The 22292-nt window shown below is 38.3% G+C and overlaps 1 protein-coding gene across 3 annotated transcripts; it reads left to right on the top strand.

The window, feature by feature from the left end:
• The first annotated feature begins 6 nt into the window (after window positions 1–6).
• On the top strand, window positions 7–22269 carry LOC142981835 (uncharacterized). Of its 3 annotated transcripts, none has more exons than XM_076127964.1 (10): window positions 7–407; window positions 11419–11529; window positions 11750–12020; window positions 12115–12250; window positions 12535–12643; window positions 14410–14514; window positions 14756–14884; window positions 15757–15864; window positions 15960–17229; window positions 17302–22269. In XM_076127964.1, the coding sequence occupies exons 1-10, from the start codon at window positions 246–248 to the stop codon at window positions 17355–17357; spliced, it is 2457 nt and encodes an 818-aa protein (XP_075984079.1). In that variant the 5' UTR covers window positions 7–245; the 3' UTR covers window positions 17358–22269. The 3 variants fall into 3 exon arrangements, with proteins under 3 accessions (XP_075984079.1, XP_075984078.1, XP_075984080.1); XM_076127963.1 differs by having other exon boundaries at window positions 12532–12643; XM_076127965.1 differs by lacking the exon at window positions 14756–14884 and having other exon boundaries at window positions 12532–12643.
• The last annotated feature ends 23 nt before the right edge of the window (window positions 22270–22292 follow it).

Genomic DNA, 22292 nt, shown 5'->3' with positions numbered 1-22292 from the left:
TTTTAATATGAATTCACGTCACCAGAGGGCGTTTTTGTAGTCGTTAAAAATGTTGGTCGGAATCTGTCGAAAATGATGAATCCGTTTTTGCAAATGGTTAGAACTTTAAATATGTTGTAGTTAAATTAATCATCATGATTCGATTTAGTAGCTAGTAAGTGGAAAAGACATTTTGACGGGGTAAGGAGTGATTTCGGTGTGCGAAAGTCATACGACTTGTGTCATCTGACTGCTCTTCCTTCAAGATGGCTCCTCCGCCGGAGTATGATAAGGAACCCAAAGCCCCGGATAAAAGTGCGACAAATATTTCCACTGAAGATTCAAGACTCCTTCATAATCTAGTTAATGACCAGCACACAAATTCGGACCACAAACCAACAAATACGGTCACTGGCGTAGAAGTTGAGGTAAGTCGATCTGTGCTGCCATTTTTTGATTATAATATTTTAATGGTATAGATCTATTTTTCGATTATTTTTATATGATGTTGATTCATTAAATGGCTAATTAAGTAAATATACAAACTTACATTATTTATATACCAAACGGAAGTCAATATATCTCGTACAAAAATAAAAGTAGGTAGGTGAAAATGGCGAAATATATTGCTTTTGTCAAAACGCATTTATTTTGTGTGGACTGAAGTATGTATATAAATAAACGTTTGCACTATTACTTACCGCATTAAACTAGTTATATAGAGAAATTTATTTCTTATTTATTATTCTGCCAGTTAAGCAGTAAGTAATAAATAAATGGGATAAGTGCTCAAGGATATTAGTAAGTGTCAATAATAAACCTATTCAATTCAATAATTTTATAGGTATATTGCCCTGGTATGGTGGTACAAATGTTGTAATGAATAACAATTTTCTAGGCAAGGGTTTCTTGGCTCACTATTTACTAGTCCAACTAATAATTAGACATCTGCTATATTAATTCCTCTGCCTAGGCACCTGAATAGAAGATGGCAACAAAGAAACCATTGTAGTGATTGATTTGATGAGTTATATTGATGTAATGCTAGTTTCTGTATAAGAAGCCTTAATGTTATACTTTTTATATTACTTTGTTTATCTAAGTAATTATTTCACAAGATATGATATTTCTTTCTTCCTTAAACCTAGTTAACATGGATCTTTTGGACTATAGCTGCATAAAAAATTTGAAGAACAGTCACTGTAATGGTTAAAAATCCAAATTCCTTTAGCCATTTGAAGAGGCCAGACTAGCTTGTAATTATAATTAATTAAAATAAAATAAAGCCTAAGGGAATCATTCAAATGATTAATATCTTCTACTAAAAGTAATTTACACATTTCCTTAATGATTCTGATTAAGATATATCAGTGTAGCTGTATTTACTTACTTTTCTGAAATGGATAAAACTTTAGTTAATTTAAATAATTCTTATTTTTTTTCTTTTAATCTGTTACATAATATTTCACAATGTTATTTGCATTTCTCAGAGGAATTTGCAGATATTTTTCTTAATGTATGATGAATCTAATGACTGTTTACTCAGTCATAATATGTTTTTGTTAGGGCTTACAAACTACCCAGGCATTTGTGAAATTACTCCCTAAATATTATTATGTTAGTGATTTTGTATAATTTAATGACATACAAGCAATGAGATTTTTATATTGCTAGTACGGAGGGATTGGCTGATAACACATATCACAGTGACATTACATTTTACATTTATGAGATATTAATATTGATTTTATCATTGTCAATATGATGCATATCAATGTTTAGTCCAGCAAGTCATACTTTAAAAGTTAACCTATTATAGTCAAATATTATTTTAGTATACTTTAGGTAAGTCTTCTTGTTGCAGAAACATAATTTTAATGCATTATTGTGTAAAAATTTAAAATGCTGATTCAATTGTTAGTTCATTCTTTTTTAAATTATTCATTATGAACTATATTCAAGAATATGCCTACTAGCATTTCCTAAAAAAATTGATGATTAGATATGCCTTTGTATTATTAATTTGGCAAAGATTCAAGATTTGTAAACAAATTTTGAAGTGTCATGTTCTTATGAATCCATCAAAACTGTGGCAAGTATTTTAGAAATTTACATTGAACTTATTAACAGTGTTTACTTTACAAATTTAATTAAAATTATGTTTTCAGATATTGTATATATACAGACTTACCTACCATCCATACAAATAAAGATACTTAAAATCACACTGTTTTCCCATAGGGGTAGACAGAGGCAAAAGAACACCACTTGGTATGATCCTTACTGACATGCCTCGCTTCATTCTCATTTATTTAATCTTGTCATACAGGATACATTGTTTACTTAAACCTACTAATATAATATTATATCTTCATCTGGTGGAGACAGCAAATTTGCATAATCAGGGACTTATTTGTATGAAAGCTCTGTCTATGAATCATTACAGCCTACATGGCTTGTAAAGCAATTGTTTAAGAAATTCAAACCTTATTGAGGTATTTGTTTGTCATACAGAACTAGTCAGGTCATGTCAAACCTGCAGGAGACTGATACTGTTGTAAGAGCTGCTTATGTATTCTCTTTAATATAGCTATTTTTTTTTTATAAAACTAATTAAAAGGGGTACAATTCACAAAGTTAGGCATGTAATAAAGTTATTGTTTACTTATGACCACAGGAAAACCAGAAATAAGTAAAAATAAGGTTTAAAATAATTATATTTCAATATTGTGCCTACATATTATATACTTTCATTTGCACTGGGAATGTGAAGGAAGAAACTCTCTTGACCTAGTGTGTAATAAACTAGGAATATACATTAAGCAAAATAATATAATCTGTCCTCATAAAACTTGACTAGATTTCACTATCTTATTCTTACATCATATTTGTTTTATATATCTTAATCTGATGACCTTTTGGGATATTATTTTTTTAAGCATGTTGGAAAGTTTAGTTGCCATCTATAGAATATCCACTCCAAACCCACAGATTGTATATTGTTCAATGAGCACTTTGAGCAGGAATATTAACAATTGTAACAGTTTCCTTGTTCATTATCAGTCTTACTATTATTATTTTCCCTATAGATAATATTATGTGATTTCTGATATACCTATTGAATAGTTATTTTACCAGCTTCATGTTGTCTGGGCTTAATCGGTTAGGGTAGGTATCATATCGTTAGTTCTAGCTGTAAACTTTACCCTGGATAACATTAACCAAATTAAGAAAGACAATTAGTAATATAAATATAAATGCTTTTGTAGTATTTGCATGGTGTGAATTAATGAAATGGTGATCTGATATGTATAATCTTGAATTAAATATAAGAAAACTAATATAGCCAATCACAACTAATATAGGAATACCCTTTAGAATAGACAGGGAATCCTACTGACAATTCTATGAAAGAATAATTAGATTCTGTCATCAAATAAAATAAATGATGGCCCTGGCCAGGCTTTTAACTTGTTATATAAATCAAAGCCTGAAACATTCTAACATTGTACAACCTTCCAGTAAAGAGAGTTAACCAAGGGAAAAAAGATACAGCTGATTCTGGAATTTTAACAATAGGATGCGCATGTTTTTACTGCATTATAAATTTAGACATGCATTCAATTATCTCTAAATCTTGAAGTGACTGGCAGAACAGCTCGTCACGAGCAAGGAGGAACACAGGGAGGGATAGGTTGCTGTGAGACGATGCTCCCATGCTGAAATAAGATCTAGTTCCGAAATAAGACCTAAATGATAAAATATGTCACAGCTACCATAACAAAGAACATGTGAGCAGGGTACATGACTGAGAGTCCTCAGGTAAACACGGGAGAAATCGTTGCACACCTAGGCTAATTTAGTTAGTTCATTAGCACTTTCTACTTCGCAAACAGGATTCTTTATTAACTTAGGTAGATATTGTATTACTGTCAGGTTATCTACTACATAATAAATAATTAATGAATATATAAATCTTAAGAGATAGTTCTAACGCTCATATATACGCTATACGCGATAGTCTCAGAAATTGCTTAATTGTTTTTTTAAGTACTCTACATTATAAGAAAGTAGTTATCTCCTAGTGGGACAGGCTATTGTTGATTTTTAGTATTACACGCGAATAAAGTTGCGTGGATGAGCTAGTAATTTTTTTTAAATCACTTAATACTGCAAGGAATGTAATGTGGAAACTAATTAACACTATGGTAAAGAAATAATGATTAATGATTTAGTAACTATTTTATACTTTGCATTTTGCATACTCGTTTAATAAGAAACAATGAGACGACCACTTTCTAACAAAACGTTTTGGTCTGAAATAATGCAGGTATTTTATATTACTAGTGCTTGGTACGCTGCATCGACAATAATTCTGGGTAACTAACGGGTTATTTCAGTATACAGGCACGAAATTGTTTTTCAAATACTTCGTGTTTTTTTGTGGTGCCAAACGTAACAGATGGTAATCTGAAAATGGCAACCATCTTCACAGATGTCAATCAACCCGTTATATTTGGCGTGCTTATTGATATTATAATAATCCATTACAAGCTAACGATGCTCTAACACGAGATAAAAAGAAAGTATCTTAGATGCTCTGAAGATTATCTGGCCGAGAAACATTTTACACGCCGGTATGGGTGTGCGTTACTATTTAAGCATCAACTTTTTACTTCCATTAGCAGGTTTTAAATACTGCTGGTACTCTCAAAAAACTAGGACTATTTCATCCATATCCATTCGCACTATTTAGTTGAGTGTGACTTCGCTTAAAATAGTGCCTAAATAATATGAGACTTAGTATATCATAAGATTCCATTCCCTAATCAAAATGAAGTGAAGAAAGCTTCGAATTGTTAGTAATCATTTTCGGTTAGATTAAAATAACTCTTTCCAGTAAGATACGAATCGATGACAATAGTGGCGACAGTAAAGGCGGTGTAGGCTTACGCGGTACGGACCAGTGCCGTGTAACGGAAGCTCTTGGGCCGCGGCACCGCATTGTGCGGCCGTCACGGCGCGCCGCCGCCGCCGCCGCCGCAGCCGCTCACTCTCACCGCAGCACTGCAAACCGACCCTACAATCTCGAAACTCGAACTCCTTAATTTCAATAGTAATCTGATGCGGTAAGCTGTGCCATATGACTGTCCTGCCCCCGGCCAGCTCGCGGGCTGTTATGGTGTCAGATTTACTTACAAGTATTATAGTCTGAGATGACCTTAATGTTGATTGCATTTAATAAAATATTTCCAAACAGACGTGTGCATTTCTTCAAGGGGTATTTGTTTACAATATTTACCACTCATGTATTTTACATGTGGCTACCATGGACCGATAATAATAATCATACTTAATCAATTGATTATTACTAAAATACTAACATTAACGGATTCACTAGGATAGACAATATTTTAAACGTAACGCAGTCAATCAACATTTAATTCTACCGGGTCTTCTATTGAGTGCGTGTAAATGGAAAAGTCCCAAATTAAAGATGATTACTTACATTTCGGACTTATTCCAGGAAGGGTGGTTACATGTTAAGATTCGCACTAAAACTAATACTTTGATCGAATTTATATTTTCAGTCTACTAGTCAGGCATTACGTGCTATGCATTAAATTTATTAACGTTTTTTTTTATTATTGGTCTGTTTTGATAAAAGAGTTAAGGTCTTAATTATGATCCTTAAGCTGTAATTGCTCATTATTCAATTAACTTTCGGGGGCGCTATTTGTCACCTCTATTGTCATAATTATCTTAAGACGAAAAGTGTGTGAATCACAAAAGTATAATAATACGTGCGTCCGTGCTACTCTGAAAATATTTTTAGTTTGTGTTATTCACACCTATGTACCTGTGTACCTACGCAACATTCATACATTCTTGCATATTATATTATTATACGTATATCGTAGTTGTCAAACCAATCTGCATGCAATTTTTGAAGATTCTATCTTTTGGACTATTATGACTAGTACCCATCCTGACATTCGTGTTAAAATACCTGCTAGGTACTATGTAAAATATTAATAGTGTTAGTGGTCTTATCATGGCACAACTCAATGGGTCTCGGACTCTAGTGAGATAAACCCATAATACGGGGAGTTCCCCGTATTATCAGTGGTACTGTGGTCCCTGAACAAAAGCCTTGTTCGACAGGAAATATTCAATTAATATTCAATATCTCAAAATAATACTTTTTGCACATTGCGGAATCTGATATTGGTTTGAAAGCGACGATAATAATTTGCCTGACGATAACGTAGCCTCATGCCCTAATGAAATAAAACTATTTTATAAAGTGGCATCACCAGTCACCAAGAACTGGCTACTGAAGCTCACGAGAAACACGTTTCTATCGTTGTAGCTTAAAATTTTGTGTCTCTGTCTGCAAACTCTATGGCCTAGAAATAATTTCTCGTGATCAAAACACCTACCTAAATCTAATCTAATGGGTGATTTCAAAATGATCTATAGTAAAATATCCCTGGAAAATGCACCTAAAAGACGGTTGGTTAATTTGTATACGGTCTCATTAACTTACACTGTGAGTGAATTTACGTCATTGTGTTAGTTTTACAATAAAATTAGAAAGTAAAAACTTGAGATTTGATATCATTTCTGTTCTAAGCTAGATTACAATAACATTATTTAAAAGATGTATTATTATAACTTGCTTATTAAAATATAAGGTGTTGTGTCTTTCGAACAGGAATCCGATTGCATGATATTTATTATTTCTTCTCTTTCTCTGGTCTTTGCCTGCCCCTATGGAAAAAAGCATGACTTTATGTTTGTTGGTAAGTTTTTGGAATGTGCAACTTACTTACTGAACCCTGCAATATATTTGGCACTAATCCAATACTGCAGGTTAGTCTCTGCATGCTCTATTTTATAGGTGAGTTAAGTTAACGCTGTTTTGATAATGAGTCACGATACATGTTTTTTGTTTACTTGTAATTCCAAGATTACGGTTAGCTAACATGCAACCAACTTCAATAAAGTAAGAGAAAAATTTTGTATACCCGTTTTATCGGTGTCCTCTGCATAATATGTCTTAATTGAATTGTATTTTTTATTCAAATAGTTTTCCGTAGATCCCTGCAGTCATATTATGAAACTTTTTATGTGATAAGTCTGTTGTAAGGTTCTTAACTAACATCTGTTGATTGAAACTACATCACAACCAAGAAGTAAGCAACAAGTTAGTCGTGTGAAGTGAAATTGTGTGAGTTTACGGAGAAAATCCCTAGCCCGTAGAAGGGACAAGGGCGCGCCATCGATCCCGGCGCTCGTCACCTCGCTCCTGGCCCGACCGTGACCTATTGGGAATCTGCCTGACGCGCACATTTTATAAATGACGTCAATTTACTTACATGCTCTCTGTATCTGCGAACATATTGACTGTGTCAATTTTTCTTTGCTCATTGCTCTAAGTAATCCGATTCGTAGAGGATAAAAATATCGTCGTTAGTTGTGGACATAGTTAGTGGTATATCCTATATGGTCCAATTATTTTCACATACCTACATCCCACCATCTATAAGGTATTGTTCGATATTTTCGGTCTGACACGGCCCCTTATTAAGGCGATACGTCGAAATTTGATACATCGAATCTATAATATAGGTCTGATTTAAAAATAGCTGTTAAATGGCACATCACTAGACTAATATCCGACGGTGTCGTAAACGTCTTTGCACTGTCATACAAAAAATATTACAATGTAATGATTAAGGCTTCAATCAGTTCTATTTTATTACAACCATAAGCTTTAATGTGGTTAAAAAAATTGAATCCAGTGACTTATAAAAGCACTTCTCAGTAGTATTAGTAATTATATTTTTTAAGTTGTTTAACAAAGCCATCAACACAGCTAACAAATTGTTGATTAAGAAAATGTGAACCCTTATGTAGTGATTTGAAAGTTATGTACTGATTTTAAAGAAGCCGCAGGCCTCAGACAAATAAATTCAATAAATATGGGTTTTGCCCTCTAAACGAGTCCATTGTGGATGTAGAGGAAATTAACAAGAGCAAAATAAATTAATAAGAGGTCAGATGGACAATGAAATCACTTCTACTTATGGTTACTTAGTTACCGGTGCTTATAAATGAAACTCTCGTTTTGGTTTATTCATAAAGTTTACGAAAAAGGCTTTTGTTTTGTTGTGAGCCTGCTAACAAATGTTCAGATCAATGGAAAATATCACGTTGCCTACGCCAATGTTCTGCCGAGGGCTACAAAAACGAACTTATGAAAGTTTCAAAAGGCCATTCAAACATTTACAAGACCGTACACTTTTTTGGCTTCATTTGGCAACTGTGAGTTAAACGTGGCGATTGTTTGACGTAAACAAAAAGTACTGTTAGGACGGATTTCTTTCAAGAAAAATATTAAAGCGTGGTTGATCTGTCTGAAGTTTTAGTTTTCGTTTAAGAGTCTGGCATATTATGGACGCTTGCTGGGTAGGTTCACAGAGTGCCTTCTCCAATGAAAATTATTTGTAAGTACACTCCAACACAAAATTTCTGCTGTCGTCAAGTTCTACAAGTTTTCTTTCCCGTTAACTGGTAGTAATAAAACTTAACTGGTAGAAATAAATGTTAGAAAATCACAAAAGCACATTGCTTACCGATGTAACTTAGGGTATTGTCTTTCACCAATTTATGATGGCAATGACTTCCGTATTACAAATAACGGGGAGATGCGTCGAGACAGTTTGTCTCGTAAATGTCGTCAGTATTTTGGCATTTTTCCATGTTTTATCTCTAGTTTGTGACCTAGCAGCCCAGATAACGGACTACGGGCGGTGAAGCATTGTTATCCGTCTATAATCTGTAGCCTTTGATATCTCTAACAAAACGTTCAACACTCTAAAAACTATAATGAGTTTATTAGTGGGTTGGGGCACTTGTGGCATTCGTCACGTTAGTTTTAAACTAAAATACAAACATCTAATTAGATATTATTAATTCATAATTAGTTTATTTTAAATTATGTTATTTATTTTCTTCTGCTTCCTAGCTTCTTTAATAGCGTGTTTTACACTTGCAGATTTTTTTTACACTTTGGGGGCTGTTAGGCGCAACAGACACATTAGAACTGATGTTATACATAACCACTATATAGGCTTAGGCGTCAACTCGGGCAACAAAAAACTCGGCCTTGCCCGAGATTACTATTTTCCGAAATTAATGTCGTCTTTTCGGCCAGTTTACTCCTAACAAAGATTATAGTAATAAATTCTGCAAATACTTCACAATTTTGAAAAGTCCGTCCTCAGTATACCTAAAGATCAGTTTAAAAAAGCCAAACGAAATAAATTATTTTAATTAGACTTAACAAAAATATTTAATGTATAACGCAATGTTTTTTTACATTAGGTACAATCGTCATGATTATTTTTAAACTAAAACAATAACAAAAACAACAAAATATTAACATAAACAAAATATGGTTTCGATTCGGCTTTTCTTTATTACAGACATAAAGCAATTTTGTCTATGCAATGACCTATCGTTATTTCATTATCGATAAGTTCATTCAGTATAGATTCTATTTTCTGTTGACGTCTCATAGTTTCATTTCTCCTTTTAGTTACATATTTTTTTTTTTTTTAAAATGTCATGTAATAATTAAAATCTTTTGTAAGTGTTTGTAGTAACTGAGCGATGTTAGGTTTTGGTTTTACTTTTTTATTCAATTTCAATTATTTCCTTCACACACATAATAATACAATTTTCCTCTTACTAATACGATGCTAATAGTGCAATAATGACAAATGACATATAAACATTTGCAAATTACCCTCAATAGTGCGCACAATTAATAAATTGTTACAACCATGGCTATTCCTTTTTTACAAACTTAATTTTGTTTATGTTAATATTTTGTTTTTTTTGTTATTGTTTTAGTTTAAAAATAATCATGACGATTGTACCTAATGTAAAAAAACATTGCTTTATACATTAAATATTTTTGTTAAGTCTAATTAAAATAATTTATTTCGTTTGGCTTTTTTAAACTGATCTTTAGGTATACTGAGGACGGACTTTTCAAAATTGTGAAGTATTTGCAGAATTTATTACTATAATCTTTGTTAGGAGTAAACTGGCCGAAAAGACGACATTAATTTCGGAAAATAGTAATCTCGGGCAAGGCCGAGTTTTTTGTTGCCCGAGTTGACGCCTAAGCCCTACATCTGCTGCATGAATTTTGCGTAATACGAAAAATATGCAATGCAAACGAATTACCTTGTTTAATACATTTAAAGCTAACCATTATATAAAATATACTTGAGATTCAGTTTCTGATCTGCCTTAATTAATTGTCGGTGGAAGTGGATGTCTCTGCGAATCTTGTTCGCCATTAAGTTAATTAGCGCTCGAACAGAACGCCGCCGCGGCGACCCCGTGACTTGTAGTCCGTAGCGTGACTATCGTGCCTGGTTTGATGTGCTCCGAGTACCAATCACTACTATTATGTGAACACTCAAGTATTTTAAATCAACTAAAAAAACACCTGGAAAATGGCAGACAATTGATTCAAGATTGTAATTTTCACCGTGTGTTATCTAATATGTAAACTGTATATTGATTGTAATATAGTGCAATCGTATAAATTAGTATTTTTGTTATATAAAATTAAATTTTCTACGCGTAAGCACTATTAAATAATCTTAGTACTTTATTTATAGTTATCTCATCACAGTCGCATTTAAAAAACTATTTAATCAATGAAAATATTGTAATCACTAAGTATTGTTTGCTGATTGTTGATGTATTGTTATTTTAATCAAAAAGTACTTTTGAAAATGCTACAAATTTCAAAACAAACATTATATTTTAGATTTTTAGTAGTAAATAGTATTGACAAAACACCGACTGTGGCTACGTACTTATATTTATTTATGTAACGAGCCCGATGTCCAATTGCGAGCACTGTTTTGTTAGGCAGATAAGTGAGGCCGTAATTAACTTTCTAACCCTGACATTAATGTGATTATTATTGAACCAGATACACTTATTTGTTTCCTTACTCGGTTAAGTTTATTTTGATGGTTTATATACTTTTTATCGCCAGCATTATATATTATGTTGGAGTTGATTATTAATTTGACGTTCTACAACTGTATTTTTTTGTTTGTTAGATGTATAATATTGCGTATTGTTTATGGATTCCTCGATCATAATTATAAAATAATAAATTAGGAATTTTTATTATTTATTTACATTAATTAAAGGGTAAGGGAGAACTCAGTTAATTGGTCACCACCATCGTCTGTTTTAGATGATAACTTTCGAATGTTTACTATTACACTCCTAAAACATCCGAAATAAGTGTCTTTGTAAGAGGCCCTTAAGAATTTCAAGTGATGTGTAGTAAACATAGTAGATTATTAATATATTTTCAAATATTTTTATTTACAGAACAACAAACACGTAGAAACTTTAGATGACGGACAATTAAAGGCACTCTTAGACGAAGCTATCAATTACAAAAACCCTAAAGATCGAGAGGGGAAAAGCAGTCTTTTCCAGGTTAGTACCGACAGTGTGTTCTTTTATATCATATCTATTAGGCTTGCTACACATATTCGGTTCGGCGTTAATAAGTAGGCTTAAAATAAATACCGCTAGTACGATTTGTACTAGATAATATAAAATGTACTAGATAATAAACCTGAAACTTTGTACAATATAAACGATATCAAGTCCATTAATGTAATAATGTACGACGGGACGCGTGCGTGTGATCCAGGAGTTGCTGGAGGAAGTGGAACAAGAGTCAGACGAGCAGGCGTGCGAGGCGGCGGCGCGGGCGCTGAGCGGGTGCCGCAGCACGCGGCGCGGCGCCCGGCGCGGCCCGCCGCTGCCGCACTCCAACTCGCTGCAGGACCTGGTGGCGGCGCTGGCCGCCGAGCCGCCGCGCAAGCACCACGTGCGCCACGCGCCGCCGCCGCACGCGCCCGCCGCCAGCGTGTCCGCGCGCGCCATCTACGGCGGCAGCCTGCCGTCCGGCGTCGACACCTGTGAGTACCGCGTCGAGGCGGGCCGCATCTCGCCGTTCATTCTGTGCGCTAACCGAGTAGGTGTAAGTAAACGGATTAAAATGACTTTCATTAGCGTCCATGAACGAGGAGCCGGCGCGCGGAGCGGGATATTTGGCGACGGTCCGATGTGTGAATCCTCCGCCGCTCGCCGAGCGTCGCGTGTCCGCCAGCGACGCCAATACGCCCGCCGAGATGGAGCTTCTCAACAGGTACGTTCTCACGTGTCGTCGTCTACCTACTCTATAAAACGTTCCGCGTATATTAACAGGAAGGGCGGTCGCGTACCCTACTAAAATATACCGTTTAAATAATTATATATATTTTTTTAATAATTGCGATCGATCCTTTTCGTTCTTTAGAAAGTCTACAATCTTAACGCCTATTCTAAGCGATCGTACAAAAACACACTATATAAAAATAATCGGCAAAATGAACGAAGACTAACAATTTCTAATCCGCATATTGTGTAATGAGTGACCCTTGTCGACAGAAGAAGTAAGCCGATGTTCCCGATGACGTACACAGCTCGCGCGACGCTGGAGATCGGCAGCGGCAGCGTGTGCTCGGGCCGCGCGGTCACCACCACCACGGCCTCCAACCAGGTGCGTAGCTCCGCGACACCGCCCCCTCCCCGCGCCCGCCCCGCGCCGCCCGCCTCCGACCCGCAGCTCAAGCTCATGAACGCGCTGTGCCGAGGGGCGGACTCGGAAGGCGGTGGTGGTAAACGCAATGTTGAACCGAAAGACGACGCCGGTAGTGAGGGAAATGACGAGGACAGAGAGAATGCGACTATTGGTGATCTCAAAGGTAAGACTAACAAACCGCGCGGCCCGAAGGACTCCGATACCGATGTGGCGAACGAAAACGATCACTCTCACGAATTGTCAAAAACTGACATTAAAACCACGAAAGGGAAAGACTTTCCTTCGAAATGTCCACAATCGTGGGTTGACAATGTTGACAATTGGTACAGAAGTCTATCGAATCGTTCTGAACCCTTGAAAATGTTGCATAGTGACAAACTTGTTAATAGAAGAGCGGATGAGTTAAATGGAACGATTACAAATCGAGGAGAACTCAAAAAATCTCACGTCTGGTCAAATGAAGAAGATAAAAATTTGAAAAACAAAGCTGATGATGGAACCATCGAGAACAGCCAGTACTTTTCACCAGAAGAAAATTCAGTATCTCATATAACACAACACATAAAACATTTAAGTAAAAAAGAATCTCTCAAGTCGCGTAGCATAGACAAGCAAGACTATGGAAGTGACAAAAAGCTCTCTATTAAAAGTTATACGAACTCTCAAAATAGCATTAAACGGAAAATTAAGGGACACGATTTAATGATACCTACTCTAAAGCACATAAATCCGAGGAACGTAAGACCTATGAGCATTGCTCAGTCCGAGGAAGACTATGAATGTACTGCCCCCTGTAATACACCTGAAGAACTAGAAACTGACGAAAATGAGAATGAATTGGATAATATTCCCGTTGATATCAATTCAAATAACGTTGATGTGGAAGTAAAAGCCAGTGAGGAACAAAAAGAACCAAACGATGTTGCGGAAGTGGCACATGTTGTCAACCCCGGATCCACATGTACTTCTGAATGTTGCAACAATAAAATGAAACGCGAACAGCTGAAAGAACTCATAGATATGTTTAATAAAGTATCTAGTTTGAGCTATTCCAGTTCTGATATAGAACTAAAAGATATGAAAAGTAATGAACCGCCAATCAAAAAAGAATCCTTTTCTAAATACGTTGTTCTGCAACAGAAACTGCTGCTTGAGATAGAGAGTCTGCAAGAAGAGATTAAACGTGACAATCACCATAATAATTTATCGAACCAAACTGAAACAATTGATAGTAAAGCACAGTTAAGCGATCTGTCAGAGCACGCGTTAAGTGACACAGAAGTGTGTCCGTATAATACAATGTGCGAGGAGGGTAGCACTATGGAGCCGCGTGGCGTCCAACTCGAACAAGATATAGTGAAGAGTGACGGTGATCCTTCAGCTGAGCTTTCTAACAATGCTTACGTTCTGCTAACATTACCTAGCTCTAATAACACTCAAACCTTTGTTTCGGAAACTACTAAACACAAAAATGGTAAGAAGAAAGAAAATGTAGCGCTAGCCCCCAGCCATACTAACAAGAAAGAAGACATACTAAATAAAAATATTCTTAGAGTACTTCTGTTTGAAAACCTTTTTAAAAACAATAGTAACGAAAAGTCAGGGACTTCTGGGGTGTCGTCTATCACCAATGATGAGGTAGGACACCCACAATAGTTAAATGTATTTTTGTACAATGTTAGGTGTCAGCGAAGTGGCTCATTAACAAGTGTGTGTCTCCACAGGTCGATTCCGCTATATCGTTTAGTTGCATCACAACACCGGAGGTTGTGGCCAGTTGCAACACGACGTCGTCCACGTCCCAGTCCGCCGTCGCCGTCGATCCTAAGGTGACATATTGCTCGGCTCTCGGCAAGAGGCCGCTCTACTTCTTAATCGCGCCTCACACTCACTACACCATTTGCAGACTTTTCGATCTCTTTGAACTTTCACTCACACTCACGTCCATTGGAACACACGAAACAGCTCGCAATCACCTACCAGTTATAACATTATAAGATACACTATGACACGAACGACTCGCGGAGCGGGCGGGGGTCGCTGACGGTACTGAGTGCATGCATGGTGCAGCCGCTGCAGCTGGGCTCGTGCTACCGCGCCGTGGCCAGCATCACCGGCGGGGCGGCGCCGGGCGCGGCGGCGCTGCCGGGCGCCTGCACCCTGTCCGCGCCGGGCCCCGCGCTGGGCTCGCCCGCTCAGGTTTCCTCATTTATTCTTTTGGCAGCGGCGTGGTGACGGTCTCGCCGACCATGTCGACGTTCTCCGTGTATGTAAGGTCACGTTAATACATTATTGGCTCATGCGCCCCGATTATTTAGTAAAATTTACGCGTGGGAGGGAGTAAAATGTAAGCGAGAGAAAAGCGACCACACTTTTATATCCGCGTTAATAATATTGGAGGCTTTTTTAGCGTTCAATGAAAGCTCATACTATTCAAATACTTGACAGTCCAGGTCAATTAGACACGAAATTGCATCTTAAAGTTTGTAAATGGTGTGGATGTCTAGTAGATTACAAAAGCACTGCACTGCTGCTTTCTCACGTTTATTTAGCAACTCATATTACCATATCTGGAGATTTTTGTTAATCACAGACAAGTGCATATTATAGTTTAAGATGAATCAATGTTGTAGCGTACGAGACGAGTCTATTTCAAATTTGTTTTAGGAATGTGTTCATGATGCATTTATTACCTACCTTATTTGAATAGTTGACCTGTTGTGTAAGCTCCACAATGAATTTTATATTAAGTGGGGTGATAATCTGAACCACAAGAACCTAATAAGTTTGTTAATTAGTGATAGAAAATGGTGGTGTCCAGCACTAATTAACATGCTTTGTGATTTTTTATCTCCGCCCAATACAACTTTTTACTCTGTAAAATCTGGAAAATTGTGCAGAACAGCAAATTTATTTGACATAATTCAAGTTCATGTAGAACTTAAATTATGCCACTTAAACTAAGATTTTATGAAATAAAATTTCGTCGTGTAATTAACAACGCAACCAGTGTTGGCAGTTACACTATTGCGATCAAGTGTACAATAACATGTTTGTGTGTGTATGTGTAGCCTCGCAGCGTGATCTCGAGCAGCTTCAACGGCCTGCCACTGTCGCGCCCCAACTACGGCTCCACCGGCACATCCGCCACCGACGACTACAAGGTGTTGGTCGCATACGTATGATTTTGATATTTTTTTAAATATAGCATTTACGTTATGCTCAGATTCGCTAGGGTTATTACAGTGCAAATGAATATCGTTGTCTGTTTCAGAAATCACTCGACGAAAACGGCAACTCAGTACAAGGATTCAGTTCACCTCTTTCGGGATCTAGTCAACACAAAAAACCTAGGAGGAAAAAGTCATCAAAGAACGAGACCGTAATAGACTGCCAACAGATCGACGGCTACCAGGGAGACAAGGACGTCAACGAACTGCTGCGCTTCATCGAGTCGAACGCCGACAACGGGCGCGGCGCCAAGCTGCCGCGCGTCAAGCACAAGGACGACTCCGACGACAAGGGCGGCAAGAAGCGCTCCACCGAGCGGCGCAAGGACAAGGAGCCCAAGATCAAGCGCGCCTCCTCGCTCGAGGAGCTGTCCCGCACCAAGATCGAGGACCTCACCGACGTGCCCGAGGCGCCGCTGCGCCCCGACAAGAAGGAGCGCCGCGACCACGCGCCCGCCAAGGCCGAGCGCCGCTCCTGGGGCGACGACGCGCGCGAGCCCTTCGAGCCCGCCACCGACCCCGTCGGGCCCGCGCCGCAGGAGCTCACCGACTTCCAGACCGTCACCAAGAAGCGCAAGCCGCGGCGCCGCGCCGACGACCCCGAGCGCGACCCGCCGCGCCGCGCGCGCCCGCCCTCGCCGCGCGCGCGCCGCGAGTCCGCGCCGCCCTCCGACCGCTCCAACGACTCCAACGACGACATGGACTCCGTGCACTCGCTGCCCGACGCGCCGCGCGCCGCGCCCGCGCCGCCCGCGCCCGCCGCGCCGCCCGCGCCGCACGCCTCGTACGCCGAGATCGCGCGCACGCGCCACAACATCCCCGACCTCATCGAGTCCTGCAACTTCTACGCGGAGGGCGAGGGGCCGCCGCGCCGCGAGCCCGCCGGCGCGCCCGGCGACGCCGACGGCTACCCCGCGCTGGAGGCCCGCGCGGCCGCCGCGCGCCGCCGCGACGCCAAGCCGCCGCCGCCCGCCGCGCGCCGCAAGGAGCGGCCCGCGCCGCCCGGCGACGCGCCGCGCGCGCCCGACTGCCCGGCGCCCGACGTGGTGGCGGACCGGCGCCCGCCCGTCATCCTGCTGGACTCGGAGGTGCGGCCGCGCGACATGGACGGCGTGACGTTCGGCTTCGACATCAACGAGCAGCTGCTGGGCGGCCCGGCGCGGCGGCCGCGCTGCGACCTCGTGCGGGACGCGGTGGCGGGCGTGGCGGCGGGCGTGGCCGTGCGGGCCGGCTGCGCGGCGCTGCGCTACGTGCCGCCCGACCCGCCGCCCGACACGCTGCACCTGCACCAGATCGTCGACTACGTGGGTGCCGGTACGTATCACCGCCGCCCGGGTTCGAGTCGGTCGCTAGGCGATTCGTTTGACGTGTCCGGTTTTGTTGCAGCGTGGGAGGACGTGGTGCGGTGCGGCGGCGGCAAGGTGCGGTACTTCAGCGAGTAGCGCGGGCGCGGCGCGGCTCGCGGGCGCTGAGCGCCGAGTCGCCGGCCCCGCGCCCGCCGAGCGGTGCGCCCCGCCCCCGAGCCCCGCGCGTGTCGCCGTGCGGGGCCGTCTCTCGGGGTTCGCGACCCGTCCGTGTGTTCGGACAAATGATATTTTTGTTGTCGCTTACTTTTAAAAATGAGTACATACGATGAATCTTCCCGGAACCCACGAGACGAAATTTCGATAAAAACTAAATTTCCGACGATGCCAGTGGTGTAGTGGATCGTCGGAGCGGAGTGAAGTGTGACGCGGAGAGCTCGCGGCGGGCGCGGACGCAGTGCGAGAGTGTCGCCCGAGCCCGCGCCTTGACGGCACTCGATCGTCGTACACGCTCACGTGACGAGAACACTTTCTGATCGGTGTTATCGCAGTGAGAGTCAATTTATTTTGCTTCTATATGAAATGTGGCAGTAAGCATTTAAAGGTTCGAATTGCACTTTAAAAAAATCTTTATTTGTTTTAAATAATTTAGAGGATGTAATTTTAGTTTAAAGTCTGGCGCGTGGAATGTTATGGGGTGAGTGTCGAAATAATTCTAAAACGCGTGTAATGTGGTATGTGAGTCATTGTTGCATTAATGATTAATAATAATAATTGCATTTTCCCTATACTGAATACTTTCTACAGTCCAATCTATTGTGTATTATACACTGAAAAAAAATGTGTATTATGAACTTTATCTTATATATTGTTTACTAGGTGAGGCTAATTTTGTCTTTATTGGCTTATACTATGTCATCGTAATGTGCTAGTAAAAGACAAATAAATAATAACGAATAGTAGGTCGGTTAGGTCGCCGCGTACCATATCGTGCAGACTGATATCTGTTGGTAGTGTCGGGAACAGCTGTAGTGTGTGCTGTCAGTGTGGTGGCATATCGGTAGATGTCTGCTAGCTCGTAGGGTACACTAGTTGCATATGTCGACGCGCCAGACGAACACTACTCAAGTTTTGGTTCCACTTGAAGAGGCATGTATTATTTTGTTTCTGTTGATTTTTATTATGCTTTTGTTATATTGTAATCACAAATATTTGGTAGATTTTTCTAACTAGCCACTCAAGTCTATTTTGTTATATATTTTTAAGTTTTACCATTAGATACTACTGTAAATAAAATGAAGATCTTTTAAGGAATAATTGACCATACCGCGACGACGCGGTGCCATGCCTCTCGGACATGATCTTACTGCGTGAAGTGTGTATTGAACTCATGGACTTAGAGATCATAATTATTGTATAAGTTATGTTACGTAATATCACCACTGGCTGTGTGAGTTATCTTCTTTTGTTAGGAAGTGGGAGTGTACATTGTTTTGTACATAACATTTTAATTTTGATTTACTCGTAAGAACATGTCCGAGTGGCCTAGAGTGTATGGAGAAGATATGAGAAATAAACATCTTAACAATTGATATGTGGTGATTTGTGTTTATTAGTGCGACAGGTAAACTGTAGCGCACTGTTTGTTTAACACATTGACACACACTCGAGTGTGACGAGTTACAAGTTTGACCAAACGATATAATGTGCATAGTCGTTAAGAGATGATATAAATTGTTGTTAGTGTGGAGGTGATTGTTGCCGCTACGTATCGGCACGCTCTCGGTCCAACTATGAACTGGTACTACATCTACGCTTTGTTGGTCTGTACTCTGTATAGATAGATGTACGAACTTAGACTTGGAGCATGTCGGTATCACTGAACACACACAATTCTTTAACTACGATGCAATAGTGTGATGAGAATGGATGACGTAATTTCTTTCGAAATCATGGCTTATTTGGACTCACTTCATACGAAAAGTGAGAGTTATAATTGTTGTGTAATTATACGCAGTTTTATTGAAAGTCGCATTTACCTGAGGAAGTTATGTAATTGATTGCTAATACATTGTCCATAATGTCCATACATTAAATCCTACAACTATTGCCTCGGATCTTGGATCCAACATAAATTGTCATTATACTAGTCGACAAGAAAATGAAAAAAAATATAAAAAACAAAATAATATAACTATAAAATTTTACTTTATGGTGATCATTACTTCAATATCTATATGTAACTTGTAAATATTGCAAGATAGTAATTCGATTTTCATTAGATAACAAGAATTAACTGTGTTACTTACCTACTGAAACATTTTGTTCTCCGGGTCCGTGGTGTGTGTCGTTTTGTAACCAAAACTAGATATTATTCGCTTTTAAATGTTATATTTTGTTTCTACTATATAAATACTAAAACCCTTACAAGCGTACTTCGTAATAAAGAACAGTTTAAAAGTTATGAATAATGTTATGTTTTGTCGATGCGCTCTGGACCTGTGTTCGATCAGAATGTGGTGAACTCTAACTGGTTCCTATTTAAGATGGAATCATTCTTATGTTTGATGGAATTCATTAAGTAGATTTGTTTACACATTATTAAATCACGCAAGTGGTTGAAATTGTTATCAACAATATTGCAAAAGTTTCGCAATGAATGGCCACATTATTGTAAATATAGTGTACATTAATTTCATTTTATTTTCAAAGAGATACTGTTTTTTAATATTGTTGAGATTGATATCAATGTACTGAGAGGAAGCTCATATCAAAGGTATAGAAATTATTTATTATTTCTTTCCCTTGTAAAATATGTATATAGATACGCAAAAAAATATTGGATTTTTATCGTTTTAGTACTCCTAGACGTTGTAGATAAAAGATCTCTGAGTTGGTGTCATCAAAGCGATAGACTGGAGCCGCCGCCACGCATTCACTCGTTATACAATGACATGCTGCTAACACGGCAACGTTCGTTAGTTGTGGTGTTCATTAACGTATTTATATAGTTTCCTATTCTCTACATTATGCTAAGTGTTCTTTATTTAACTTATAAACAACCACAACTTGACGGATGCCATAGCTGATAGCATTGTTAACACAACGTGGATCGCTCGACGCCCAGCCCGTTATGTTAACATTGTGAATTGAGTGCGGTTGATGCGGGGTGCGTTACGATTAGGATTTTTATAACAAAAAGAAAAATATAAAACATGCAGGCTAACTTTTTGCTGAAATAAAAGCAAAATATCTCGAAGTGTGACATAAAGCAACTGGTTACTAATAGCAGAGACAAAAATCAAGCCTGCATAGAATAAATGCTTATAACAAATTGACTACAAACCAATTTTTATTCTACATACATTAATTTAATTGTGTTTAAAAGCTACCTATTTGAATATTTTTATGCAAAATATCTGGAGATCTAAAATATAATTAAGAGAATATAATGAAAGTATGGATGAGCTAAAATAATTATCTTGAGCTGAAATAAATGTAATTATTTTGTTTAGGTAATGGAGTGATAATGCTTAGAAAAGCTATTTGGCGAAGTGTAAATGTATAAATAAATTAATGCTGAAAAATAAGTTTTATACGATTGTCTCACTTTCTGTATAATAAGTAATTGACTATAACTTATGTTACCGAATTAGATTTTGATTTCATATATGTTGTAAAGTATTAGTTACAATAGATTCGTTTATAGAGAAAGTGCGACAAACGCTGTGTATCATAATATGTACCAATATGAAAAATTTTATTTATCTGCTTTGCATCTAACTGTTTAATATTATTCTAGGTTTTTACTCTGTTCATTGTTAAAAATAAATTATTAATACAAATATGAACGTAACTCTATGACTGTTGAGCATGGGATGTTTCCAAAATAACAAAAAACAAATTCTTAGTCGCCCGTTAGCCAGGTAATAAAAGCGTAGTTTTTGCTTTTTCTAATATTATTGAAAGGTGGCATGATGGTTAGGCAATTTTACGAAGTGAGGGCTTTTACTATCTTAGCTTGTTATTACGTAAGCACTGAAACATCAGTGACTACATGTCACCGATTACGGTATTTTTTGACAGTAAACAATGAAGAAATATATAGATTCCTATTCTGTATATTATTCACATGGGTCGACTTGTGGAGAGTCTGTAAACTAACTAATTTGGTAACAATTCAAATTCAACCTATCCTTCAATAATAATTATCCTAAGGCAGACGCACGGAAAGAAACGAGCTGGTGCAAATATTCTCTCGTATCTGAAAACACAACATGATCACACGCTCAAGGTGCTTTGGTTTATTAAGCTAGAATTCCGCAGAAAACGGTAGACTACACACTGCAGCTGCAAGCATAGAAATAAAAAGTCGGTCACGTAACTGTTGCAGTCGTTGCCTCTATCATATCGGTCTCAAATAAATCAAACAAGAGTAGCATCGCCTGCCTCGCCTATTAAATAAGTTACATTTGGTTGCATTCAAAATGGAGTCCTATTTATTTTTGCATGTTATAACATTGTTTATATTAGCGTACAGTTATAAGTAACAATAGTAAATGAGTCTGCAATAAAACTTATTTCAGTTTAAACCTGTTTTTGAATAACAGCAAGTTTTGCATCATTATCTTCTTAGACACTACATTCGTCATTGTTAAGAATATGCGCTGTTAGAATTTCAATATACCTACATAATCGCTTTTATCAAACAGCAGTTAAGGAGTCTCCATGAAACGACCTGATATATTTATCAAAAGCTCTCTGACGTCTTTATAAATGTAACCAATGAATGTTTTCTTAGTTAAATTAAATAAATAAGTGTCCAACACTGCTTAGTGGAGCTGAAACGACAATACTATCTCTTCATTTTTTTATATTCTCCTATACAATAAGAATGTTCCTTTTGTAAATAAGAATAGAGTAAAAATTTAGAACCGATTTTAACTGTGAACGATTTGTTTATAAAAACAATATTGTAACCAACTGCAATTTACAGTTATGTACTTTTTCACTGTTTCCGTTTTCTTAATAAAATGTTGAAAATACAAAATCTTTTGTTTTTGAACTCTACAC

Source organism: Anticarsia gemmatalis, chromosome 20 (assembly GCF_050436995.1).
Source record: "Anticarsia gemmatalis isolate Benzon Research Colony breed Stoneville strain chromosome 20, ilAntGemm2 primary, whole genome shotgun sequence".
Taxonomy (NCBI): Eukaryota; Metazoa; Arthropoda; class Insecta; order Lepidoptera; family Erebidae; genus Anticarsia; species Anticarsia gemmatalis.
The sequence above is the reverse complement of the archived record's forward strand: the minus strand, read 5'-3'. Positions and strand labels throughout refer to the sequence as shown.

Coding starts and splice junctions, on each gene's coding strand:
- LOC142981835 (XM_076127963.1), top strand. CDS start 246: ATGGCTCCTCCGCCGGAGTATGATAAGGAACCCAAAGCCCCGGATAAA. Junction 12,251..12,531: donor GAGATGGAGCTTCTCAACAG/GTACGTTCTCAC, acceptor CCTTGTCGACAG/AAGAAGTAAGCCGATGTTCC. Junction 14,885..15,756: donor CGCTGGGCTCGCCCGCTCAG/GTTTCCTCATTT, acceptor GTGTATGTGTAG/CCTCGCAGCGTGATCTCGAG.